Source organism: Sapajus apella, unplaced genomic scaffold (genome assembly GCF_009761245.1).
Source record: "Sapajus apella isolate SASKATOON/1434 unplaced genomic scaffold, GSC_monkey_1.0 scaffold35, whole genome shotgun sequence".
Lineage (NCBI taxonomy): Eukaryota > Metazoa > Chordata > Mammalia > Primates > Cebidae > Sapajus > Sapajus apella.
In genome coordinates this window covers 5018788-5038260 of record NW_022436975.1, presented here as the reverse complement: position 1 = coordinate 5038260, position 19473 = coordinate 5018788, and the positions used below count along the sequence as shown (strand labels likewise).

General features: G+C 36.2%; 1 protein-coding gene across 5 annotated transcripts in view; it reads left to right on the top strand.

Annotated features, from left to right (window-relative positions):
- RB1CC1 (RB1 inducible coiled-coil 1) overlaps nucleotides 1-19473 on the top strand; it is a 106219-nt gene that overhangs the window by 64199 nt on the left and 22547 nt on the right. For 3 of the 5 annotated variants that reach the window (XM_032296078.1, XM_032296076.1, XM_032296075.1), the window contains exons 9-16: nucleotides 1079-1263; nucleotides 1518-1704; nucleotides 1795-1876; nucleotides 2145-2206; nucleotides 4046-4149; nucleotides 4884-5010; nucleotides 5095-6995; nucleotides 16750-16915. In XM_032296078.1, coding sequence (XP_032151969.1) covers nucleotides 1079-1263; nucleotides 1518-1704; nucleotides 1795-1876; nucleotides 2145-2206; nucleotides 4046-4149; nucleotides 4884-5010; nucleotides 5095-6995; nucleotides 16750-16915 — 2814 coding nt within the window. The remainder of the gene's footprint in view (nucleotides 1-1078; nucleotides 1264-1517; nucleotides 1705-1794; nucleotides 1877-2144; nucleotides 2207-4045; nucleotides 4150-4883; nucleotides 5011-5094; nucleotides 6996-16749; nucleotides 16916-19473) is intronic. The other 2 variants (XM_032296077.1, XR_004274401.1) reach the window with 2 other exon arrangements.

Genomic DNA, 19473 nt, shown 5'->3' with positions numbered 1-19473 from the left:
AATCTGAATGTGAGAGAATTCAGTTTAATAAGATTATTTTCAATGAGCTCATGAAAGAAAATGGATACCCAGTTGAAGTTAGGTGGTATATGGCCAGTGGGACAATTTTTCACACCTGTATGTCATGTTATTTGGCTACCAGGGGATGTAAAGTTGAGGTTTTAGCAGCAACTTCATTTCCTCAGCCAATCTTTTCTAATCTTGAAGGCTTGATCCCATCAGGTTTATTTTCTCTTAGTATGCTGTACTTATACTGTATGGTAATTATAATTAAATGACTGCATGCTTTCTAATACAGTCTCTTCTCAGAATATAAGTTCCAAGGAGCCAGGACACTAGTGTGTCTTCTATTACTTTCTCCACAAGGCCTTACCACACATTCCTGATAAATACATAGTAGGAACACATCAGTACTTAATAAAATGAGAATCTGGATTTGTGTTTCTTTAAATTTGAGAAATGTTACAATTCTGTTTAGTCTCTGACTGGAATTTTTTATATTTTGTTATTTACAGGTGTCTCATCAGTTACTTTTTGCTGCTAATGGTATTTCCCTGTTGCAGATAGTTTATCAGTACTTCCTTCAGAATGTGATTGGTGAAAAGTAGATACATTCAGATTAGCCAGTTTTAGGAGTTGATTTTGCATCTTGCTAAACACATTTACAGCACAATATAATACATTCTAGCTACATTGAAATTAAAACTTAAAAACCACTCCCAATTAAAAGGGAAGAGAAATCATGGAAAGAGATTTATTATTTATTGTCTGTACATCTCATAAGATAGAGACCATTTCAAATGGCTTTCTAGAGGTAATTTCTTGAAACCACATTTATGAGGATTGTTGTAGGCTCTTCTACATGGTTTTGGTAGAAAAACTTCACTCACCGGACCTATGAAGCTGTGTAACACTGAAGCCATTTATGCATTTACTACATTCAGAAAAATAGAGGATTAAAAAACATTGTTTGAAAGCAGAGCAGTTTGTGTTTAACATAAAGATTTTTCACTTAACCGAATGTCCATACCTTTCATGAAACAAAATTAACGTCCTTTGAAATATTCTTTTCTCAAAGGGATTTTTAGCTAATCAGATGAGAGCTGAAAACTTAAAGGATGCATCCGTATTACCTGATTTATGCCTGAGTCATGCAAATCAGTTGATGATTATGTTGCAAAATCATAGAAAACTGTTAGATATTAAGCAGAAGTGTACCACTGCCAAACAAGAACTAGCAAATAACCTACATGTCAGACTGAAGTAAGTGATTCTTTTATATCTCTTTTATGATTCTTTTATATCTGTTTTAAGGTGTATACAGTTGATGTTTATATTTCTTTCTCCCAAATGATGGGGTGATTTTTCCCTTAAACATTTTACTAAAATACCTTATTGATCAACTTTGGAATTTCTATTTTTGTAGAGCTTATGTATCTTGATATCTTTGGCTTAACTAAGGAATTCTTTTAGACAAACTTTTGTGAATGTTGAAAATAATGGATTTTATTCTATAGATGGTGTTGCTTTGTAATGCTTCATGCCGATCAAGATGGAGAGAAGTTACAAGCTTTGCTCCGCCTCGTAATAGAGCTGTTAGAAAGAGTAAAAATTGTCGAAGCTCTTAGTACAGTTCCTCAGATGTACTGCTTAGCTGTTGTTGAAGTTGTAAGAAGAAAAATGTTCATAAAACACTACAGGGAGGTATGCAAGTTGAATTCTGTTTTAATTATATGTGAACTTGAACGAATTTATGTGTGTTTTTGTTATTTAACATAAGCTCTCCTCTTCTAGTGGGCTGGTGCTTTAGTCAAAGATGGAAAGAGATTATATGAAGCAGAAAAATCAAAAAGGGAATCCTTTGGGAAATTATTTAGTAAGTGTTCATTAATAATTTTAATTACTTTTATAAAGAAAAAATTTTGTATAAGCTTGAAATTTCTATAGCATACTGCATGAATATGCTGTTAATTACCATCGATATCTAGAGAAATATTCCTTTTTAAGTCTATAGAATTGAATCCATTGTTAAATTTTAAACTTGAATTATTGTCAACTTTTAATTTACTTTTTCAAAAAGCAGACATAATTTTTTGCCCTAAATAAAGCTCTAAAATAACCATATTGTTAATTTCTTTATACAGGGAAGTCTTTTTTAAGAAATCGTCTGTTTAGGGGACTGGACTCCTGGCCCCCTTCCTTTTGTGTATGTATTTATTTCCTAACCATGACTAAATTCCGTATGTTTTAAAACCTTTTTTCCAGAATTAGAGGCATTTATCAGAAACTTGCAGAAATTGTTGTGGTTTAAAAAAAGTCAAAAGTGTTTTTTGCTTTAAAAGCCAGTTAGCATAAAGCTTTAAGATTCATATTTGCATTTGTGATTTTTGATAAACAATGGCCATAACACAGGAAGACACTTTATACTGCACTGTTAGGGTTGCTGGAAATAGATGCACTTGGTGTTTTTGTTTTGTTGTCCGTTTCTTTTTTTCTTTCCACCCTTCCTTCCTCCTTCCTCCGCTTTTCCGCCGCCTCCTCCTCCTCCTCCTCCTCCTCCTCCTCCTCCGCTCTTCTACCTCCTTCTCCTCCTCCCCCTCCTGTATTTCTTTTCACACCACCCCCTATTATATTTTGACGAATCAAGAATAATGATGCCTCAGTCTTCACTGAAGTTAGACATTAGTTTGGTATACTATATTTCTAAACCATTATTATCTGGGGTCATTAATTTTATTACATGAGAAGAAACAATTTTCATGATCAAAGCAATAAGGGGGGTTTTACCCCCATCAGATGTACTGCTTAGCTGTGTTGTTGTTGTTGTTGTTGATGTTGTTGTTATTGTTTTGGAGACAGAGTCTTGCTCTGTTGTCCAGTCTGGAGTGCAGTGGCATGATCTCATCTCACTGAAACCTCTGCCTCCCGGGTTCAAGCTATTCTTATGCCTCACCCTCTCAAATAGTTGGAACTACAGATGCCCACCACCACACCCAGCTAAGTTTTTGTATTTTTAGTAAAGATGGCTTTACCATGTTGGCCAGCTGGTCTCAAACTCCTGGCCCCAAGTGATCTGCCTCCCTTGGCCTCCCAATGTGTTGGGGTTACAGGCATGAGCCACCATGCCCAGCTGTGCTTAGATGTTAAACATGTTTCTGTATTGCAAGATATCTTAGTGTTTTAAATGTATGCATTTTTTAATATCTGAGAATTGCTGACATATTAGCGATTCCCATACTTATTTATCCAAAAACCCTTTTTGTATGAAGAGCATCTTGACATCTCCAGATCTGCTTGAGTAATGTTTTAAAACAATTGAAGTTTGTTTTTTTTTAATGCAATTCTTGGCAATTTTATAAATAACAAATTGGTAGGGTTTACCAGTTAATATTTTTTACAGAAGCTAAAATTGATCAAAACTTTGTCTTCTGAGAAATGTAATGATGGAAAGGTCAAGGGAACAGCAAATAAGAAACTATTATATTGAAAAAAAAATAAGTACGTGTGTATTTTAATATATTAGTGGCTTTAACATGGTATATATATAAATATGTAAACAATACATTTATGTAATGTATATATACTTGTATATATATTTACCATGTTAAAGCTACGAATGTATTTACCCATGGTAAAGCATGCTAAGGGGTAATAGGAATGAATAGATGTAAGGCTTGAGAGGTCTTCATGATTACACTGTAGGTAAAGAAAAAATTTTGGAATTGCCTCTGCACTAGTAAAACATGGTTTTATTTAATGTTGAGAGGAATACTGTTAATTCCCATAAAATGATGCTAAAAGCAGAGAAGGGGAGGGACAAGCGCATCAGTTGATCACCAGCAGTTCATGTCCCAGTTTTACTAATGGCTCAGAAAAATAATATGCCATATCTTTATTGAATGGTCTTTTTTTGTTTCTTAATCATCTGAATCATTTTAGTTTGTTTGGTATAATAAATTTAATTATAGTAAGAAATTATATAAATTTGTCATCTATATTTTTTGGTTGAAAAAAAAATTTTTAATTTGTTTATTTTTTGGTGCAGACTCAGAAGCCTCGAAAGTTCGACTGTGAACTTCCAGATATCTCATTAAAAGATTTACAGTTTCTGCAATCATTTTGTCCGTCAGAAGTTCAGCCATTCCTCAGGTAAATGTCATTAGTATTTTTAACTAATTTATAACCTTAAAGTGTTTTTATTATTCTCGAGTTGTGCCAGGTAGTACGAGTAATCTTTAGAGATGCCCAGATAAGAAATATTTTTAAGATAGACCGGCTTTCCTATGACTGCTTTGAGAAATTTCTGGGAACATAAAATGATCGAAAATGAAGATAAAGTAAAGGAAGGTATATCTTACATGTAATTTATTTCTTTCTGTAGGCACTCTTTGTTTGCATGCTCTTGGGAAATTTCTAGTTTTGTTGTTGTTGTTGAGACAGAGTCTTACTCTGTCGCCCAGGCTGGAATGCAGTGGCGCAATATGGGCTCACTGCAACCTCTGCCTCCCGGGTTCAAGCAATTCTCCTCCCTCAGCCTCCCAAGTAGCTGGGATTATAGGCACCCACCACACCAGCTGGCTAATTTTAGTATTTTTAGTAGAGATGGGGTTTCACCATGTTGGCCATGCTGGTCTCAAACTCCTAACCTCATGATTCAACCTCCTCTACCTCCCAAAGTGCTGGGATTACAGATGTTTGCCATCACACCTGGCCCTAACTTTTTACTTTACTGATTATGACACAGACTTCTTAAAATACTTCTGGTATTAATTAAAAAGTAATGGTACGGTTCTTGTTATTTTTAACATATCAAAATATTTGATAGCAGTTATCCATTTCCTTTAAGAAATCAAAAGTCTAATTTCATTGGTATTCTGTTTCAGGGTTCCCTTACTTTGTGACTTTGAACCTCTACACCAGCATGTACTTGCTTTACATAATTTGGTAAAAGCAGCACAAAGTTTGGATGAAATGTCACAGACCATTACAGATCTACTGAGTGAACAAAAGGCAAATTCAGTTCTTTCAGTTTCTTTATTAGTGTAAAATATTTGTGTTGCCGCAGCTCTTTAAGCCTTTCTTTCTGTTTTCCAGGCATCCGTGAGTCAGACATCCCCACAGTCTGCTTCTTCACCAAGGATAGAAAGTACGACAGGAATTACAACTACTACCTCACCGAGAACTCCTCCACCACTGACTGTTCAGGATCCCTTATGTCCTGCAGTTTGTCCCTTAGAAGAATTATCTCCAGATAGCATTGATGCACATACATTTGATTTTGAAACTATTCCCCATCCAAACATAGAACAAACTATTCACCAAGTTTCTTTAGACTTGGATTCATTAGCAGAAAGTCCTGAATCAGATTTTATGTCTGCTGTGAATGAGTTTGTAATAGAAGAAAATTTGTCATCTCCTAATCCTATAAGTGATCCGCAAAGCCCAGAAATGATGGTGGAATCACTTTATTCATCAGTTATCAATGCTATAGACAGTAGACGTATGCAGGATACAAATGTATGTGGTAAAGAGGATTTTGGAGATCATGCTTCTCTGAATGTCCAGTTGGAAAGATGTAGAGTTGTTGCCCAAGACTCTCACTTCAGTATACAAACCATTAAGGAAGACCTTTGCCACTTTAGAACATTTGTACAAAAAGAACAGTGTGACTTCTCAAATTCGTTAAAATGTACAGCAGTAGAAATAAGAAACATTATTGAAAAACTAAAATGTTCTCTGGAAATAACACTAAAAGAAAAACATCAAAAAGAACTACAGTCTTTAAAAAATGAATATGAAGGTAAACTTGGTGCACTAATAAAGGAAACCGAAGAGAATGAAAGCAAAATTAAAAAATTAAAGGGAGACTTAGTATGCCTTGAGGAGGTTTTACAAAATAAGGATAATGAATTTGCTTTGGTTAAACATGAAAAAGAAGCTGTAATCTGCCTGCAGAATGAAAAGGATCAGAAGTTGTTAGAGATGGAAAATATAATGCACTCTCAAAATTGTGAAATTAAAGAACTGAAGCAGTCACGAGAAATAGTGTTAGAAGACTTAAAAAAGCTCCATGTTGAAAATGATGAGAAATTACAATTATTGAGGGCAGAACTTCAGTCCTTAGAGCAAAGTCATCTAAAGGAATTAGAGGACACACTTCAGGTTAGGCACATCCAAGAGTTTGAGAAGGCTATGACAGACCACAGAGTTTCTCTGGAGGAATTAAAAAAGGAAAACCAACAAATAATTAATCAGATTCAAGAATCTCATGCTACAGTTATCCAGGAAAAAGAACAACAGCTACAGGAATTAAAACTCAAGGTTTCTGATTTGTCAGACATGAGATGCAAGTTAGAGGTTGAACTTGCATTGAAAGAAGCAGAAACTGATGAAATAAAAATTTTACTGGAAGAAAGCAGAGCCCAGCAGAAGGAGACCTTGAAATCTCTTCTTGAACAAGAGACAGAAAATTTGAGAACAGAAATTAGTAAACTCAACCAAAAGATTCAGGATAATAATGAAAATTATCAGGTGGGCTTAGCAGAGCTAAGAACTTTAATGACAATTGAAAAAGATCAGTGTATTTCAGAGTTGATTAGTAGACATGAAGAAGAATCAAATATACTTAGAGCTGAATTAAACAAAGTAACATCTTTGCATCACCAAGCATTTGAAATAGAAAAAAACCTAAAAGAACAAATAATTGAACTACAGAGTAAATTAGATTCAGAATTGAGTGCCCTTGAAAAACAAAAAGATGAAAAAATCTCCCAACAAGAAGAGAAATATGAAGCTATTATCCAGAACCTGGAAAAAGACAAACAAAAGTTGGTCATGAGCCAGGAACAAGACAGAGAACAGTTAATTCAGAAGCTGAATTGTGAAAAAGATGAAGCTATTCAGATTGCCCTTAAAGAGTTTAAATTGGAGAGAGAAGTTGTTGAGAAAGAGTTATTAGAAAAAGTTAGACATCTTGAGAATCAAATAGCTAAAAGGTAAGAATTAAGTTTAGTCTGTAATTATAAAATTAAAATATCAGTGGTTTAAACTTATGTGTGTGTGCATGCATGTGTGTGTGTGTAGTCATACTACATTGATTTACTAATTTACCTTGGGTAAATGTAGCAACTAGGGTATTTTCATGAAGTAAAAACATGCCTTTTAGTCAGTGTTTCTTGCAAACAGAAATAACAGACTAAATCCATGAGTGGCTTTTTAAAAATGAATCAGCAGTTTGGATTTTCAGAGAAATGTTTTGTTGAAAGTTTGAAATGTTTTAAAGAGCTCTTTGCTTTCCCTTTTTAATTCATAAGTTCTCTCGATTTATTTGCAGTTTTTTCCTTGATTTTTTTGCAGAATTTACTAAATTCTTTCATAAAAAATTGATTTATTTGCAGAATTTACTAAATTCTTTAGTAAAGAATTACTTATATTCTCTTTAAATTTAATATGTATATTAAAGGCTGTAAAATTTTCTTCTGCATATTGTTTACTAAAGGCTAAATCATAGGTCGGAACATGTAGAGTGTTCCTCATTGTTATTTTCTTTCTTTTTTTTTTTCTTACACATTGCTATAAAGACCTGTCCAACATTGTTATTATTACTGTCTGATGTTACTGCCTTTTGATCACAGAAGATGGTTTTTAGTATTACTTTTAATCAATGAAGGGGGGTTTTGTGACCCAATAAACAGTTTCTAGAGCATATGTCAATTCATTCTATCATTAATTCTCCAAGTGAATACATATATATATTTTATATTTCAACCTGTCTCTTGCCTTATCACTTTTAAACAATCTCTTCTATTGTCTGCTATGTAATACTCATGTATTGTATTGATATACAGTTAAACTTCCCCTTTTGTTTTGAAAGTAGAAGCTCTTTAGGTATTCTGGGGGGGGATTAGACGATTTAAGAGAGGAATTAGGATTTGCATGCATGTTTTAAAGCTAGGGTCCACAGGCACTTTCTCACTTAGAGATAAAAGGAAAAAGGAAAAAAAAAAAAAAAAAAAACTAGGAGAGAGAAGATTAACAGAGTCACTGCTGAAGACCAGGAGAGCTTGTCAAGGAGAATCAGAGATGGACAGTACTTAAAGCACTAAAAACAGATTATATTCAGACACTATTGCAGTATGGAAAATAGGCCTTATTATAGAACTAGGCTCAATTCTGAAAACAACATGAACAAGTTGAGATTTATAGCCAAGGAGGGTAAGGGTTAGTGGATGGAAAATTACTTACAGGAAACATGAGGAGTAAGGGGAATTTTGGTTAAATTGATCTAACAGGATCTTACCTTACTGAAGCCAGGCCAGGATGATAAAATACCAAGCGTAGGGACGACAATTTGGTCAGAAATTGATGGAGAGATACTCTCTAAACTGAGTTAGCAAGACTCTTGCTACAGCTGGGCAGTGTAGGCCCAAGAAGAATAGATGTCAAGGTCAAAGCCTAGAGGGCCTAGAGGAGCCTGACTGAAGTTTAGTTCAGGAGAGCCCTTTTCAAACACTAAGTGAAATATCAGGAAAACAGGCTGAAGCACCCACCAAAGTGGATGGTTTTCCATGGCTCTCTGGGAAGCTGCTACATTAAGAATCTCTTCAAAGACCAGTCTGACTCAATCTGCATCACAAAATGGTTAGTTCTTACTTACTTGCCAGGAAGCTACTGTGAAACTGCGTTTGGCTACAACCATCTCTGGAGAATAAGCCTGTGCTGCTTTTCTACCTCCCAAACGTTGCAGATCTTCTCATTGGCAAACTGTAAGCTATACCTTGGATTTTGGGAAATGTAGGATCTCTATTTCAGTGCATATGGGATGATGAAAGAGGGGCAAGGGCAATGCCTGTGGAATACTAGACAGTCCAGCACTTTATACCCCATTTAAAACTCAGCAGTCAGACAGATAAATCTTTTTTGCCCATATTGTGCTTCCAAATAAAGACATTTAAAATAGGAAACAGCAGTTGAAGACACCACCACAGAAATTCATTAAAATCTATTGTTTGTCTCCATATCTTCTGGACAGGACACATACTTAGTCGAATTAAGAATATGATAGAAACCTGCCTCCCCTGTGTCATGTGAAGTGAGTGTTTTAGGAGTTTTACTTGGCCTTTTCTACCATAATAGTCCTTGTTTCATTAGTAAGGGAAGCAACATGAGGATTCTGCCAGTTTCTTCTGTGTCTATTCCAGTAAAGATTCTGGATCTAAGAATGTACAGGTGGGTATCCCAAATCCAAAATGCTCCAAAATCTGAAAACTATTTTGAGCCCTGACATGATGCTTAAAGGAAATGCTCATTGGAACATTTTGGATTTTGAATTTTCACATTTAAGACACTCAGCTGGTAAATACAACGCAAATATTCCAGAATCTGAAATTCAAAACACTTCTGCTCCCAAGCATTTCTGGTAAAGTTATCAGCTTGGTACTGTCTCCAGTGCAGGAACCATTGGTCCCAAACTCTGTCACATGAGTATCAATAATGTCCTCTTCCTGGTGGACCACAGTCACTACTACAGTCCTCTCAGAGCCAGTGTTCAGTATGCTCCCAAAAGTCTGGAAAATGACCATAGATCTCTTTGGCATTGTAATTGATAACTGGCTTAGATCTTGGAATTGGGTGAAGATTCTAATTTTATTGATAAGTTAAATCTCTGAATTACAGTTTTAATAGGCCTTTAACTCGTTCATTCTATTAGAGCCTACAGACACCATTGCCACAGTTTTTTCTGGGTCAAACCTTCTGATAACTGCTTTGAATCTGTTGCCTGTGATAGAGCCACATTATGTTTCTGGTGGTTAGGTGCCACTAATTGGCCTCCACCACTCCAGAAGCCTGTCATTCCCATTAAATTCATTGAATTTCAGTGTTCTCATCTCCCTCTGTTATCCCTTTCCTGCAGAGCACTACAACAGAGCCTTTTAAGCTTTATTTCACAAAGCCCTGGTAAAGAACATATTCTCTGGGCCCTCTGAGGGTGTATGTAATAAATCTCTTCCAGTGTACCTGCCTTCGGATGCCTTCTTGTAGACCAGAAGTCAGCAAACTTGGTTTTTTGTTGTTGTTTTGGTTGCGGGAGAGGGTTGAGACAGAATTTTGCTCTTGTTGCCCAGGCTGGAGTGCAATGGTGGGATCTTGGCTCACCCAACCTGTGTCTCCCTGGTTCAAGCAATTCTGCCTCAGCCTCCCAAGTAGCTGGAATTACAGGCATGCACCACCATGCCTGGCTAATGGTAGTAGAGACAGGGTTTCTCCATGTTGGTCGGGCTGATCTCGAACTATTGACTTCAGATAATCCACTCCTCTCAGCCTCCCAAAGCGCTGTGATTACAGGCATGAGCCACTGTGCCCAGCTAGCAAACTTGTTTTTTAAAGGTCCCGTAGTAAAAATTTTAGCATATGCAGGTCATACACAGACTTAGTCATGTAATGTGTGTTTGTGTGTGTGTGTGTGTGTGTGTGTGTGTGTGTGTGTGTGTGTGTGTGTGTGTTTTACCATCTTTTAAATATGTGAAAAACAGGAACAGTGGTTCACTAACTTCTGTCACAGTATCTTTTTACGCTCTCAAAAAATTGACTCCAGACTGATTTTGTTTATATGGATTATGTCTGTCAGTATTTCTGTACTAACAATTAATGCTAAGAAATTAAAAGTTAGTTATTTTTAATTAACCTTATTACATGTTAGCCTACATAAGATTTTTTTAATGTAAACTTTTCTAAAATGAAAACTAGGTCGAAGAGTAGCATTGTTATATATATTTGCAAATCTCTAAGTTTTGATTGAAGTATATGAAAAAAAACTCTAACCTTAATGCTGAATCTAATTGGAAAAAGAAAGGAATATTTAAGTAGCATTTCAGATAACTGGATATTCTTTGTTACTAAATCAAAATTTAGCAAGAGGTAATTTCTGAACATTAGTTTTATTATGGAATATGAAGCTATCAGTGGATTTTCTCATAATCTTAACAGTCATTGATACATCTCTCTTGTACTTGAATTTTTACTCCTGCATGATTTTATAGCATCATGAGTTGGTCATTTGGAGAACACTAGTTCGCCGAGTTATGACAATCTTCCCAATGTTAACGTATTTTAGAACTAGCTAATTAATTCAGCATGTGCCTAAAACAGTTGTACAAGTGTTTTTCCATGAAATAAACATTATACTTTGGTAAGCAGCAAAGTGATTTATAAGCACTTCCCATTTGGTCACATAGCATATTAATGATGTGAAGTATCAGGATTTAACAATATTATTAATTTTTACTATATCAAGAATATTCTAAGAAAAAAACAGCCTCCCCTTTTACCTCCCCACTTTCAGTGTCTTGTGGTGAAAGACAACATGATTACAAGTAAAATTTGGTGCTAATGTCTTTAATTTGTGTTCAGGTGCCAGCAGTTTTATCATCAATGCCAATGTCAACAAGGTGAAAAAGACAACACCTTAGTGTTACTATGAAAATAGTTCTGAATTCACTCATTCTCTGAATGTGTCTAGTTACCCCCAGCCTTCTGTGGATCACACTTTGGGAATCATTAGCCTAAATAATGGTTGGCAAACTTGCTATAAAGGGCCAGATAGTAGGCTTTGTGGACCAAATTGGCCTCTATACAGACTACCTAACTGTACCATTTTATTTTAGCAAGACTGCAATGAGACAGTATAAATGAATAGTTTGGCTATGTTCCGGTAAGACTTATAAAAAGCGGCAGATTCAATTTACCTGTGCTTGGTCTAAAATATCTCATTTTGCCATCTCATTTTCGTTTAATGTTGGTCATTCTTAGGTCTACTTTCTAAGCAGTCAACTTAGCAAAGTGTTAACAGTTTGAGTCTGGAATCTGTGGTCATTGCATCGGTATAAATAATTTTGGCCTCATTCCACATTGTTTTTTTCTCTTGTAATTCTCATTAGATCCATTCGTATATTTATTTTTCATTTTTCTGCCAAAATATATTAAAGATTCTATAATTGCTTTGCAGTTCCTCCTTTGTTAGATTTTTAACTCTCCAGGGATCTGGGAATTTGAGCGTAGCAATGGGTCTGGAAGTAATTAAATGGTGGAAGAGGTTGTTGAAAATGATCATCTTATTGAGAAAAGGACTACCTCAAGTGAAGGGACACTGATTTCCTCAGACAAGGTAGAAAAGGCTGTTGCTTCTAGGAAGGGAGGTTTGGTGGGATTTGGAGGCACAGCTGAGACATGTCTCAAAGTCTTGTGATCCTTAGTCACTGGTTTTCAAACAACTATAAGTGTCTGCTCTTCTGCCATATACTGCCCTGGTCTTCCACTGTTCTGTTTTGCACTGGCAGTGAGGTCATTACTGCTTTCAGATCACAGACTTAATCTCAGATTTCCATGTTTTATGGGATTTTTATTTTCCTCTAGAGTCATTTCTATATCTGGATTGAACTTACAAAACAACCACTTTTAAATATTTCAGGATTAAAGGGGTTAATATTAGATTTAGAGTTTACATGAATGTTGGGAGAACTGGGAGACTGGATAGTAATCTGGTGAAGACCAAGAGATCTATAGTAGAAAGTCATGTGAAGCACCAAAGTTTGTGGCATAGGAAACTGCTACGGGTCTTCGAAGACTTTCACCAGTTGTCTACCAAGACACCAAAAGAGGTAAAAGAGGTAGTGTACTTGGAAATATCCTACGAATCTCAGATTGCCCACGTGTTTGGCTACAACCACCTCCAGAGTCTGTCTCTCTTCAGCATCCCACATCAGATTTGTGTATCTTCCACTGGCAAACTCAAACCTAGAACCTCTGGGAAGGGAATTCCTGGGTAACATCATCCCTGGCTTCTCTGTCACACAGAGGAAACCTTTGAAGAAGAATGATGCTTATGTAAGGACACAGAGTCTGGCACATTTCCCTTTCACCATTTGGTTGTACTTATGCCAGAAGCAACATTGAGAGGCCAGCTGCCAAGGAGAAACATTTGTAAGATACAAATATGGATATTAGCTATGTCTGTAATGTCAAGAGCTCCCACAGTAAGTCAATAAGAAAAAGGTACACAATCCATTAGAAAAATGGACAGAGGATATGAACAGATCAAAGAAGAAATACAAATGACCGGCATGTCCACTTGGGATTAAGGAAATGCCAAATCAGAATATCTTCTGTTTTAATTTGGAGTTACTAAATAAATAGTTGACATTATTTTTAAAAATGTAAGGAGAAGGAGCTTTTTCCTGTACCTTGGTACAAAGAAATGAGTGCAGAACGTGTGTGTATGTGGTTTTTGTGTGTCAAGAAGTCTGTCTACTACTACACGATCGATGTCCCTGCTTCCAGAAAGTAGTGATGTGAATCTGAGTGAGTATGGGTGGGAGCATTTTAATTTCATAAAAGAGATTTTTTTTAAAAAGTAGACTAATTGTTTACTGCGCCCTGTTTCAGTTTAGTCAGTGTGAAGAGTTCAAGCATCATTAGCTGGGCATGGTGGCATGTGCCTATAGTCCCAGCCAGGGAGGCTGAGGCCAGAGAATCTCTTGAACCCTGGAGGCAGAGGTTGCAGTAAGCCAAGACTGCACGACTGCACTCCAGCCTGGTGACAGAGTGAGACTCCGTCTCAAAAAAAAAAAAAAAAAAAGGAAAAAGTTCAAGCATCAAGACAATCCAGTTTATGTTCAGTGTAAAGTTTCTAGTTGCTAGAAATACTTGGGTATAATAACACAGTCCTTTGCTAGAACTGATATTTTAATGGTGGGAAGAACTGTCAACCTTTAGAGATGCTTGCTTTCAAGTTTCCGTGGTGTTAAAGTTCCCAGCTGATAACAAATGTATCTGCTTCCTTGAGTTTTAACATCCGGACCTCTTTAAGGTATTCAGGTATGCAAAGACAGGATTATGCAAGTTTCTTTTAGTGGGACAACCGAAATATTTTAGATTTCTATGGTAGTGTTGTTAGATTAAATATAGTCATTTCGTCTTCTCTAGTTTCATTTTATGTGATTTTGCTCTTTATGGTTTCATTTACCCCATGGTTCTAAAGTATTAAATAAACAATTTCTGAGTTTTAAATTGGACACCATTTGAGTAGCATGATAAAATCTCACTCTATCCCTCCAGGATTTGAATCCTCCATTTGTCCAGCGTATCCACGCTGTAGGCACTCTCCACACATCAGTCACTTGGTAGCCATCTGGGATATCAGTATCGTGGTGCTTATGTTCAAGTAACCTTTACTTAATGGCTCCAAAGCACAAGAGTAATGGTGCTGACAATTTGGATATGCCAGAAAGAAGCCTCAGAGTGTTTCCTTTAAGTGAAAAAATGAAAGTTCTTGATTTAATAAGAAAACAAAAGTGCTGAGGTTGTGAAGATCTACAGTAAGACCCAATCTGTGAAGCTGTACAGAAGTCAGTTCATTCTCTCTTTGCTGTCACACCTCAAACTGCAAAAGTTATGACCACAGTGCATATATTGGAAAATATATGGGGTTTGCTACTGTCTTGGTTTTAGGCATCCACTGGGGTTCTTGGAACATATTCCCTGTGGATAAAAGGGGTCTACTATATTTATCTAACTAAATTGTGATATGCTGGAACCTCTTCTTCATGACCTCCTTCCCCCTCTATGCAGCTTCTTGCTCACCAGAGAAAGCTAGGCAGTGATGCTAGTTAAAAAACAAAACCTATTTTAGCTGTTAGCCTTTCATTACTATGGTTAATTCTCCTGATAGCAGGGCCATTTCAGATCCTAGGGTAGTATAAAGTAAAAGTTGGTGGATAGTTACTTGGAACATTTTCTGATGGCAGCTTCAAACTATATGGCGTAAATCTACTTTTGGCCTGATTGATACAGCCACAAAAAAACTTTTCAGTACAGGATAATGATTATTATTCATGTCATAATATGTCCATTCTTTGCTTTTATTGTCAAAAGTCTTTTACCTTATGAGTCAGTAAATGATATACCCTATGCTAATCATGTAATGCTGATTTTGGATTTGGGGATGATAGCATGTTTAGAGCATGTCCATGGTGTCTATATCTGTGTACCTGGAACTATTTCCTCTGGTCTGTGTATCATCTCAGCACAGCACTGACGCAGAAACGGAGTACCCCAGGCAATACAAAGATGCAGGACACCTAGAAATGACAATTACTGCGTGTCTACATGGCCTCCCCTCCCTCGCTCGTACAATTTCAACCACATTTTTTCACTCTCTAATATGATTCTAGGATCTTTTATCATGTTGAAGGTTCTCCTTCAGAGAGAGTTGTGCCCATTTCTTACAAATATTCTTTCTCACAATCATCTTTTCAAAACCTAGGTTCACACCATATTACGACCAAACCTTTCAATGATTTTATATGGTATTTGGCAATAAAATTTACCTTTACTGTTAACTATCTGTCCTCCAATTCAACCTCAGTCCTCTCTTGATTCCCTCCTTAAAACCTGGCCTTGTTTTTTATTCCTAAAAATTTCCGCTTACCTTAGAACTGTGGAGTTTTCTTTGAAGAAGACTTTGGCCAAACAGGATTATTTGTAAGCCTTGTCTATGCCTATTTTCATCCCAAGGACTTCATTGTTAGTAGTCAGAGTCCCTTTTTATAAGTCCTTTATTTTTCCTCAGTAAGACTTCCATTTATGTAATATGTCAGTTTTCCAGCCATGGAGTAGTTTAAACTTGCAATGTCCCTCTTCTTCAGACCTAAAAGAGAAACTTTAGAAGTAAATCCGTCACCTTACTTCTTACTTAATTGTATTATGGAATAGGGGGTTCCTTTTCCACCCTTTCTGGGAACTAAGCAAGGAGCCTCAGACTTTGATAGAGGTATAATGTTTTGTTTTTTGTTTTTTGTTTTTTTCATTGAGACGGAGTCTCGCTCTGTCGCCCAGCCTGGAGTGCAGTGGTGCAATATCAGCTCACTGCAGGCCCTGCCTCCTGGGTTCAAGCAGTTCTCCTGCCTCAGCCTCCCAAGTAGCTGGGATTACAGGCACCTGCCACCTTGCCCGGCTAATTTTTGTATTTTAGTAGAGATGGAGTTTTACCATGTTGGCCAGGCTGGTCTTGAACTCCTGACCTTGTGATCCACCCACCTCAGCCTCCAAAAGTGCTGGGGTTACAGGCATGAGTCACTTTACCCGACCAAGATACTATGTTTCAAACTGCATATTCTGTGTTTGGCTGTTTAAAGCTATCCCTTTGGAGGAAAGGTTATCTGAGCAGCGAGTTTGATATATTAGATTTTTATTGGTAAATTTGGAATAATGACTAAAAGAATCCCAATAATTTTTTTATGATTATTGGCATAAATAGTATATTCCTATCATAGTTAGATTAGAAAATTACATAGGATACATGTAGAGTGAACATTTTAAATACATGCCCACGTTGATTGCAAAACACACCTTGATTTCACAAACATTAAAGTATCATTTCAAAACAAATAGATGTACGTTTAAACCAGTAAATTGACCTAGTAATCAAGGTAGTTTTTAATAATAGCAGCCTCTTGAGGTTTAGCAGCATATTTTAATATTAACCGATAAAATCGGTAAACCTTGTTAGTGTCAGTGAGCATCTAATCTGTATTAAACTTTTATTTCCCTTTTTATATCAGAGATAGGGTTCACACAAATATCTGTCACACAACATTATTAGGTTTAAAGAAGATAAATTTCTTAAATATGATATTTGGTATATTTGTGGGTCTGTAATTTTTTAAAAATTTAATGCTATAATTAATTTGTAAGCCCTGCCATTGACTCCACCAGAGAAGATTCTTCAAGCTTAGTTGCTGAACTTCAAGAAAAGCTTCAGGAAGAAAAAGCTAAGTTTCTAGAACAACTTGAAGAGCAAGAAAAAAGAAAGAATGAAGAAATGCAAAATGTTCGAACATCCTTGATTGCAGAACAACAGGTGTGTACCTCTTTTCCCATTTATTTGAGAACTAGAGGTAGACATAATTTCTTTATGTAGCTGAGGGTTTCTTATATCTTAAATGTGATTTTCCTTACATTAATCCTGTTAATAAATTTTTTAATGACAAAAGCATGTATTTTTAAGAATTGATTTTTTAGTTTCTTTACTCATCTGGTAAAGGGTATTTTTCATGTTAATATGTCACTTGACAATATCAGGTGCTTCAAAATGAAATAGTCTTAGATTAGAAGTGAGGAAATGTGAATCCTGTTCCTGGTTTCTTCACCACCTGTGTGATCTTGGGTAGATCATTTAACATCTTCAGAACTGAGATTAGTTTTCTATGAAATGATTTTTTGTTTGTTTAAAAAAATGATTTTACTATTTTTTTCTCTAAGCTTCAAATTCTCTAAATTCTGTCATCCTAAATTACATTCAGAGCAACATAAATATCTCACACTTTGTGTAATTCTTATCCTTCTGATAGGCTGGTGGTAGATTAAGATGGAATGTTGTTGAATTTTACTAATGTACTTTGTTGCTGGTCAATAGTAAGAAGTAGTGCTTGTGAAGTATGTTGGGGCTAGATCAAGGACCACATGCCTTACTAAAGAGCTTGTACTGAGGCCGGGCGCGGTGGCTCAAGCCTGTAATCCCAGCACTTTGGGAGGCCGAGGCGGGTGGATCACGAGGTCAAGAGATCGAGACCATCCTGGTCAACATGGTGAAATCCCGTCTCTACTAAAAATACAAAAACATTAGCTGGGCATGGTGGTGCGTGCCTGTAATCCCAGCTACTCAGGAGGCTGAGGCAGGAGAATTGCCTGAACCCAGGAGGCGGAGGTTGCGGTGAGCCGAGATCGCGCCATTGCACTCCAGCCTGGGTAACAAGAGTGAAACTCCGTCTCAAAAAAAAAAAAAAAAAAAAAAAGAGCTTGTACTGTACCTAAAGTACTGGACAACAACTAAATGCAATGGCATAATTAGAATTCTACGTAATGAAGATCACCCACTGGAACATGGAGAAGGATTGGAGGACTGCAAAGTAGTCAGCTGGAAGAGCAACTGGGTAGCCACTGGTAGAATTCAGGCCAGGGATAATACTGCATTTTTAAGGGATACATTTTTGAAAGTGCATTTTAGTGCACATGTAATACTATGTGACATTTTTCTGTTTCCTAAAATGTTATGATTAATTAGTGTCTTTGTAGAATTTGAAAAAATGTAAATCAGAGAATGGAAAGAAAATAAAGTGTAGTTCAAACCTCATAACAATTTTAGATTTTTAAGGCCTCGGGAAAGAAGAGCCTAGGAAAAGTAAATAAGAAAGAGCAGCCAGAAAAGAAGTGGCTTAGGGGAAGCCAGGGAAAGTTAAGTGTTCAGGAAAGAAAAATAGCCAACTTTTAAATCAGAATTAACAATGAAGAGGTCATTAATGACATCTCTCTCTTTAAGAATCTGGATTTATAGATTCTTCTGTATGATTCATTCTGCATATTGATCTCTTTATCTCTGTTGTATTGCATTGTCTATGTGCTCTTTTATAAGCATGTGCAATTTTAGATTTCTAAAATTAAGGAATGGATTAACTGATTGAAACCAAAAGTGTAGTACTGACAGCTATCTAGTTCTTCATGTTTTAATTTCTCTTTTAATATTTATAAAATTAGAGCAAGAGAGATGACTTCTAAGGTACCTTCCAATTTTCCATGGTGTGTATGTTAAGTTGTAGTTAATTTAAGGTGATTTGTACCCAGCTCTAAGTCTCCCTATTGCCTGCATTGTTAGCATTATTCATTTATCCAGGGACCATAGAGCTCTTAAAATTTTGGAATTAGAAATGTTGGGTAGATGAGAAGAGTCAATTTAGATCATTTTATCATTTATCTATTGCTTTTACATTTCAAGAAATCTTATAAGTAAATTTTTTTTTTTTTTTTTTTTTTTTGCTTCTTAGAGGCAGGGTCTCACTCTGTCATTCAGGTTGGAATTTAGTGGTGCAATTGTGGCTGACTATAACCTGCATCTCGTGGGCTCAAGCAGTCCTCCCATCTTAGCCTCCCAAATAGCTGGCACTACAGGCATGTACCATTATGCCCAGCTCATTTTTAAATTTTTTGTAGACACTCGATTTTGCTATGTTGCTCAGACTGGTCTCAAGCAGTCCTCCCACCTTGGTCTCCCAAAGTGCTGAGATTACAGGCATGAGCCACCAAGTCTGGCCTAAGCAAAATTTTTTAAACAAATTCCTTCGTCTTTATTAAAGAAACTACAGTTAAAATTGCCAGATTGTCTCATGAGATCCATGCAGACAATCAGATATATGGGCTTCATATTAAGAGTTTATAGAAGTGGAGGAGTAACAAGTCTAGCCAATATAAATCAGCATTCCAGTGACCATTGCAGATATCCAAATAACAGAAATAAGGAAGATAGAGTCATATCTAAAATGTTACTTTGGTAATCAAATGCTAAAGACAAAAGGAAGGTTTCAGAGGCAGGATGATTATTCAAGGAAAAAAATTAAATGTCTGACAGCACTCTAAGTTACTGAT